Here is a 7,702-nt window from a genome sequence, read left to right as displayed (position 1 = left end):
GGGCTGGAAATTTAAAGAAGAAAAGTATATTCGCCGGCTGGAATGCTGCACTACTCGCCATCCTGCCGGGTGTGAGCTCCACCTGCTAAGGAGCATATGCCTGTGCTCAATGAAGCCTGGGCATTACAGGCAAATCGTTGCCCTCCGCGAGGACAGCGTCACGTCTGTTGTTCAAGCGTACTGCGACTGCGTTGCTGGGTGAGTAGAGACTATTTCTTTCTTTAGTCGTGCTAATAGAGTGTCATTGCCAACGTGCGTGCATAGGAATCATACCAATGCGTGTCGCGTGGTTATTTGCGCAACCGTTACGCGTAGGTGAACCACGGGCGCATTTCATGAAGTGTAAGAAACATTTTTAACGTGTTCATCGCTTCCTTAACTAGACGAGACAGGACAGCGGTACATATCCGCTTGACCAAAGGCGGATGTGCGGTTCTTTTTTTTTTATACCGGTTTTTCCGCTTCCCAGGATTTCACATTGTTTATTATTCATTCAGTATACGTAGTTGGTTGTTAGTAGTATACAGGCGAGAGCCCCAAAGTCAAACGACTGCAGCGGGACCCTTGGCTAACAAGATTGGTACAAAATGATAAATTGCTACAGCAGTATAAAATCTACAATACATAGTGAACGTAGTGGTGAAAAGAAATACATTCGGTTCAATACAAGGAGTCATACAAGTAAATAAAAAAAATACGCACATGTCAATCTAAGTTGTACAAACCTATTTAATGAAGTGCACACTTTAAAGTGCACACTTTATTTACAAAGTAAATTAAACAGGACTAGTTACACAAAATGAAATTTTTAAGTTCACATTTGAATACATGCACAGGTGATTTAAGCACATAGCGCAAGTGATCCAGAATGTTTCCTTCAGCAAAACATACGAACGTGTTGACTGATTAACTAAACATGCTAGAGCAGCATGGGCTGGTTGATGAAAGCTATCAGCCTTTATGATGAAACCAGTGAAGCCGTCGCATTTAGGCTCTGCAACTAATTTTACTTTTATTGCTCTTCTCTGCTGAGGGGTGTACTATGACATTCACTTTGAAAACTAAAGTGCATTGTTGTACCTCGCAGGCTCAGTCAAAGCTGTCAACATATCGCTGCTCTTCTGTTTGCTGTTGCGAGCATTCAGTCGCCGTCATGTACCGACATGCCTTGCAAGTGGATGGCTCCAACACAAGGTAAGCACTTTCATGTCAAACGAAAATGCACCTTACTTTAACCACCTTGCAATGCCGGAGAGGCCGCGGTAGTGTAAAGCTGCAGCTTAGCAGTATGCATGTAAGTGTGTGTACCATTATTTGCATGTAAATTGCACTTGTTCAGACTTCCGAGTTGTTTTCGAAAACTAGTGTCATGTGCAAAAAGCCTACAGCAAGCCCAGTTTGCGGCACAGAGCGTGCATTTATGTAAAAAGAATATATGACAAATGAGAGTAAGCACGAACTCTTTAATCACCAGTACACTTGTATAAATAGGGATAAGGTCAATCGATTATGAAGCGAAAACTGCTAGGCTACAGAGAAACTACATGTTTTTTGTTTTTTTGCTTTCAGGTCAGAACCGCCAGCCATCAGTGCCACTTGCAGAAATAACGTTCCGCAAGCTTGTGGTGAACAAGACTGTGCAAGCCAAGAGAAAGTGAAAACTTCCACCTGGCTTCCAGTCGAGAGATCAGTCTGTACTTCAGAACTTCACAGAAAGGATGGCTCAGTGCGCTCCACATCTGTTGTGGAATCGGTACAGTGCCAGCAAACCAGCTACCGTGCAAAACACCAGTGGCATCACCGACATTGTAGACCTCCACTCCAGGGAATGCTTGGCATTGTTTGCCAACTATTGGGCACAGCAGGTGCGACTCACAGCTGCAGAGAGAGCGAAAATTTGCACGAACACAGTCGGCCAGAGCAACAATCCACTGCGGCAAGCTGAAAGGACTGGCCGCCTGACAGCCTCCAACTTTTACAGAATACTGCGCTGCATCAAACCCGAGGGACTTGTTAGAGACATTTTGTATCCACGCAAGAAAGAGAACCTTGGACCAAGCGACCCAAGGTTGTACGGTCTTAGAAATGAAGCGGTAGCGGTAGAAAGTTATCGTACAATAATGCGGCTGTACGATAAAGACATTGAGGTCTACGAAACGGGACTTCATGTTCACGAAACCTACGCCTTTATAGCGGCATCACCAGACCGCTTGGTCAGAGATGGAGCTGAGACAGGGCTCCTTGAGGTAAAGTGCCCTGCCTCGAAAGCTGGGCAGACCATTACTGAGGCTTGCCAAGACAAAACATTTTGTGCAAAACTCGTTGATGGTTCTCCTACATTAAAGAGAGACCACCCTTACTTCTTCCAAATCCAGGGACAGCTAGCGGTCACCGGAAAGACGTGGTGCGATTTTGTTGTTTGGACAAACAGAAGCGAGCTTCATCTTAGTACGTTTGTGGAAAGGATTTATTTCGACGAAGATGTGTGGTGCGAAATACTGCAAGCTCTGATATACTTTTACAAAGCTGCCATCATTCCTGAGCTACTAACACGACGCATAAGGCGGTTGGGTTTCCTCTATACCACAGGGGCTGGGTATGTGCCTTATAAAAAGTATGCGCAGGGTTTCTACATCGCTGAGCCATCAGAAGACCCAGTGACGTTAATAATAAGGAAACTGAAATAAAGCATGTTCCAAACAGAAGCAAGCAACAAGTGTCTGTGTTAACTACCGGTCGCATTTGGCGACTTCACATTGTTTATATATATGTGCTTTAACACTTTCGTGACCACGCGTATTCCCATTGATAGCATGCTATCTATGGTTGCAAATTCGAATTTTGGCGCTCTCCTAGCGCTTCTTGACATCTACCGCCATGTAAAGGGTTTAAGAGAAACTATTTTATCAGTTTCACTTGTGTTTTTCTACCGCGCAGGGATTTTTAAAGCGCATTTGTAGTAGGGGTGTCGATCGCTCGTAGTTTCGAAGATGGCATCAACATTACACACCGCTGTTCCACGAAAACAGTGAATTTCAACGGATTCCGATGCATCTGAGCTTGAATTTCCAAATCATGGTAGCAGCACAGACTTGGAAAATGACTTGTATCCGACAATATTTTTTACAAGCAGTGGAAGTGCATCAAAGCACCCAGGAACATAACAGGCATCCCTCAGTGACTTTCGCTTTTTTCTCAGACCATTTCATTGCTGCCACGCATTGAACTAAGTATTTCCAGTATATTCCAGTCACAGTTCTTATCTTCAGGGTGTCAAAGTCGTTTGGGCGGCACTGGCCGGGCGTTAACCTTAACATTGCGCTTCGGAGTGCCGTGTGGCAGTTCGTAATGGCACAGCGGTCAACTAGGGCTAATTTTCTCTTGCGTATCTAAAGAAGTTTCGTACATACAGAGCTTATATTTGGGCCTGTGTGTTCAAAATGTATATTTCGAATTCTATGTTCCTTTTATGCAAAGCACATTTATGTTTTTATCAATCTTTCATTTTTGTTACAACTTTTTTTTTGATAATTTTGTTCAACTGTTTTTCATAAATGTGACGTAGTGCGCCGCCAGGTCGCTGTGCTTGACTCCCTCGCAGCGTCGCAAGCATTCCATGGTTTCTTTGAAATCAGTTCCCTTGGAAAGATAATTTCTCCTTCAAGAATTTCGTACTATACACTTTAACATCAAGCCTTTCATGTGGCAGGAAAAAAACGTTTTCCTAGACCACCCGAAAACTATTGATTTTCTTGGTGGTGACGAAAGTGTTAAACAGTTGAGACTGCTTGTTTGCATGCTACAAAGTTCGTGCTCAACTACCACTGCAGTGAACACTAAATATTGAAAATTGGAAGATGTTTGCTTTATTTAACAGCATAATTCAAAATGACTTAGGGGTATTTATATGTTTGAATTCCAATATAAGGTGCATATGTTTTCCTTGTGCGCATTTGTAAGGATGAAATGTGTCCATTCAAATGTAGAAGAATTTTCATGTTTGAGAAATGACATGTCAAGGCAAAGAAGGATATGGTGTAAAGCAATGAAGACAGATAAAATGTTTTTGTAAATGTATTAACGAGTATCCAAACACACTCATTCGATTGCATATCATGCTGCTTCCCGACATTCTGATCTAACCGATAAAGTAAGGGAAGCACTTCCTCTCTGGCACGTAGCAAAATGCCTTATTCCACACACTGCTACCATTGTATGCTACATTTACTTATTCGTCCTCTACCTTCTCTTTCTCGTTATTTATCAGCGGACCTCTAAAGTTTGACAAGTACGCACATGTTGTAAAAACTGCATCTGCCAGGTTCAGCATGTTTATAGGAAATGGTTTGTCTAATATGTGGAACTCATTTATTCTCCTAATAACTCTCTCTATATGTACTCTCGCAATGGCAATATGCCTCGTTTCTTCAACGTCCTTTGCACTCATTTGAGCTTTGCCAGCAATGCGAAAGGGAGGCATATAAAGTGAAACACCATGTGGAAGAAGGTCTTCAACTTTAAAGCCCTTATCCACCATCACACCATCGCCTGGCTCCAACAAATCGAGTACACCTGACTGTTGTACAATCTTCCTGTCGCTGGTTCCTCCACCATACAGAGCAGACACAAAATTTACAAAGCAATCCGGCGTGGCTCCCACTAGGCATTTCATTGTGTTTGCATGCTTATAGCTTGAAAAAGTTTGTCGCTGGGCATGCACCCCTGATGGCTTCTGGATACGTATTTCTGTTGTGTCTAATATTATCCTTGTGTTTGGATACCGTCTGAAGTGGTGCGATATGTTAAACTGTATATGAGAGAGGGACGGAAAGCCTGTGACATCGGTGAGGAGCTTTTCTAGCATGAGAATCCATGCCGAGAAAAGGCGACGAAATGTCGACATTGGGATAGAGAAATTTCGAGAAATTTCTTTCGTAGGCATGCCTGTTCGCAGGCGTACCAACACCATGAACAACTGTTCTTCTGTGTTGTGCGTTTTAATCTCCTCATGTTTCTTGAGGGGTTGATTTTGGTGCACGATTAAGTAAAGGAGGTTGTTAAACACTTGCCTGCTCGGTAAGCCTGTGTAATACAGCATGTCTTTTTCTGTTTTCAGGTTAGAGAGAGATAGTGTTGTTTCTTTCAGCTCATAGTAGCTCATTCTCCAGGCGTCAGTATGCTGCTGTGCTGCTTTTAAATCTCTCTGTAGAGCCAAGTTCCTTTCTTCTGCTTTAGCTAAAAGGGCTTCAAGTTCAGCTATTCTAAGGCTAGACATCTGGTCGGGCTGGCATTCATCATGCTTAGAAGCACCACTTTCAAGAGGGGTTGTACGATGCACAGGTACTTCACTAGCTTGGATATGTTCATGTTCCCCGGAGTCATAATGAATTAGTTGACATGCTGCCTCGGGTTCCAGCCCTGGGCTGCCATTGCTGCATTGTGATGAATCTTCCGCGACAGCTGGCACCATTGATGGGTTACTTCTCGAAGTCTGGCTGTTCTGTGCGATTGCTGGCTTGGTATCTGAAAAAAAAACAAAAACAAAATATGTGGTTAAACCACCGATACATTCAGACAATACCTAATGTTGCAATGATGGAGCTAAATTTGGAAAAGGTGTACAAATTAATGCTTGAAAGAAACAATGTCATGGAGCATTAATATGACTCTCATTAATGATTGCACACTGCACTCTGCATTAGACTGATTGGACGTGTTTGTGGCATAACAAAGTACAAACACAGCCTTCATGCAAAGCACTAGACACACAAATCCTGTAGTTTAGAAGTTATAAAGCTACATAAAAGTCAACAAATAGCATTTACTATTCGCTTAATCGCACAAGCTCATGGACTCACACAATATGTAATCTCTGGCAACGATAATGCTTTCGTGCTTTAAACCATGAAGTCAAAGCAGTAAATCTGTAAAGATCACCCTACGATGTAGTAATGACTGCTTTTGTCGCTGACATTGTCTATTTATTTCGGTCTGGTTATTTAAACTCCACACATGAGTGTGGGTAGCAGAGTAGTGTTTAGTAGCCTAGAACATGCAAAAAAATGGCTGAGCGTACTTCGTCTGTTGATTGACCTTTCAAAACGCCCAACAGCATCACGGCGGCTCGCAGGCTTGTGCTTGAACACAGATGGGACGTTGTCGGGGTGGTCTGGAAACCTCGATGGTTCTCCTGCAAGTAATGGGAAAAGAAAGTGTTCTTATATCGTTCAACATTTTCCCCCTTTGGTTGACAATCGCGGCAGCTTATCACACATGCAGAGAAATTACCTAGCTTTATATCCGGGCTAACCCAAATAGTTGATGCTGAACTAAAACCATTCAGAGCATTTACATGAAACGTAAATAAGTGGGTCGAGTGGGTTTGTCGGGCAGAAATGTCTGTCGAGTTCATGTAAACGCTAGTCGGTCGGGCTGGGCCAGCCTGATTGCAGGGGTTAGGATGATCCAGCACGACTGACTAGCGTTTCCATGAACTCGACAGACATTCCTGCCCGACAAACGACCCAGCCGACCCGTTTACAGCATGCGTGTAAATGCGGATCGGTCGGGCCCACCAGCGCCGAGGCTTTTGGAAACGGACCAGTTCGAATGTGCTGATGTCTCTGCTGGACACTGCGTGTCGTTTTTTCTAGAGTCGTCAGAAGCGAGTTCATGTAAACGCGGTCACATCGGGATCGGTCAGCCAGATTTCTGACTCGACTCGCTCACGACGTGAGCGGGTCGTTCATGCAAACGTAGCCACTGCAATGATGTAAACGATTTCACTACATATCTCGCCGCTCGCGCTTCGTCATTCGCATTCGCTGTGATCGCACCCCGCCCGCGTTATCGTTAACACCGTGCTGTCGTCTTAGCGGCTGTACGCCACTCTTATCAGGCATCCGATCCCACTGATGTGACGAAGCTCGAAATGGAACAGCATAGGAAAAGCATCGCTGCAAAACGCGGCGATGGTGAACACTGCGCACCGTTTCCTCAACGTGAATGCCATCAAGCAGAGAACCTTACCTGATATGAAATGCTCGCTGCAAACGCGCGAGTTGGCTGTAGGCGTCCACGTAGACCCGTCGACGTTCATTCGGCGCATCGCCTGAATCCACTTTTTCCTTTTTGCTGCGTGTAAAGATGCTGCAGGGAAGCAAAAAAACCTAACCTTGGGGAGCTTATTGCTGGCATTTGTGCAACCTACAGCGGCGCACCTCTGCGGCATAACTAAACCCGGACACGAACGCTTGCCAGTGGGGCGACGCACAAAAGCTAGTGCAAGCGAGCAGGACAGCCTCAAAAAAACATGGCGCCCGCATATTTCCCGTCGTACTCCGCGCGGCGCTCGCCGCGCATGCGTAGAGGACCCCCTTGAAAAAGGCGAATTGCTTCTACTTTAACTTTTCGTTTGCTGAGCAGAAGGTGCATGGAACAATAAAAATTTCCGCATTGAACTACCGCCTTCTTCACCGTCACAACCATGTCACAATATTCGATCTGTAAAGATTTCGAGGTGGGGTTCGTTGAACCGTCCTTTCCTATTTACTTGCGACGTCAATAGTGGCCAGTTCCTTGTTTGTTTTTGTATGTCGATGTTATGGAAAACGACCATATCGCAGTCCTAGAGTCAGTTTTTCAAGGGCTAGAAGATTCCAACTATTGCTCTGCACATGTAGCTCCTTGTGGCAAACGCGAC

General features: G+C 44.5%; 2 protein-coding genes across 2 annotated transcripts; one reads left to right on the top strand and one right to left on the bottom strand.

The window, feature by feature from the left end:
- The first annotated feature begins 854 nt into the window (after positions 1-854).
- Positions 855-3,065, top strand: LOC125756983 (uncharacterized). Its single transcript, XM_049412063.1, has 2 exons — positions 855-1,194; positions 1,570-3,065. Exon 2 carries the CDS (start codon positions 1,719-1,721, stop codon positions 2,685-2,687), a length of 969 nt encoding a protein of 322 aa, XP_049268020.1. The 5' UTR covers positions 855-1,194; positions 1,570-1,718; the 3' UTR covers positions 2,688-3,065.
- Positions 3,066-3,414: 349 nt separating this feature from the next.
- LOC119381035 (uncharacterized) lies at positions 3,415-7,146 on the bottom strand. The gene is made up of 3 exons (XM_037649056.2): positions 7,030-7,146; positions 6,077-6,190; positions 3,415-5,523 (listed from the first exon to the last, which is right to left on the bottom strand). Exons 1-3 carry the CDS (start codon positions 7,106-7,108, stop codon positions 4,229-4,231), a joined length of 1,488 nt encoding a protein of 495 aa, XP_037504984.2. The 5' UTR covers positions 7,109-7,146; the 3' UTR covers positions 3,415-4,228.
- Positions 7,147-7,702: the final 556 nt, after the last annotated feature.

Source organism: Rhipicephalus sanguineus, chromosome 1 (assembly GCF_013339695.2).
Source record: "Rhipicephalus sanguineus isolate Rsan-2018 chromosome 1, BIME_Rsan_1.4, whole genome shotgun sequence".
Classification (NCBI taxonomy): Eukaryota; Metazoa; Arthropoda; class Arachnida; order Ixodida; family Ixodidae; genus Rhipicephalus; species Rhipicephalus sanguineus.
Note: the sequence above shows the minus strand (reverse complement) of the source record. Positions and strands in the feature narration are given on the sequence as shown.

Excerpts from the sequence above, each read along its gene's own strand:
- LOC119381035 (XM_037649056.2), bottom strand. The coding sequence starts at position 7,108 with ATGCGCCGAATGAACGTCGACGGGTCTACGTGGACGCCTACAGCCAAC. Across the intron at positions 6,191-7,029 it reads CAGCGAGCATTTCATATCAG|GAGAACCATCGAGGTTTCCA; the intron begins GTAAGGTTCTCT and ends CATTACTTGCAG. Across the intron at positions 5,524-6,076 it reads AAGGTCAATCAACAGACGAA|ATACCAAGCCAGCAATCGCA; the intron begins GTACGCTCAGCC and ends TTTTTTTTTCAG.
- LOC125756983 (XM_049412063.1), top strand. The coding sequence starts at position 1,719 with ATGGCTCAGTGCGCTCCACATCTGTTGTGGAATCGGTACAGTGCCAGC.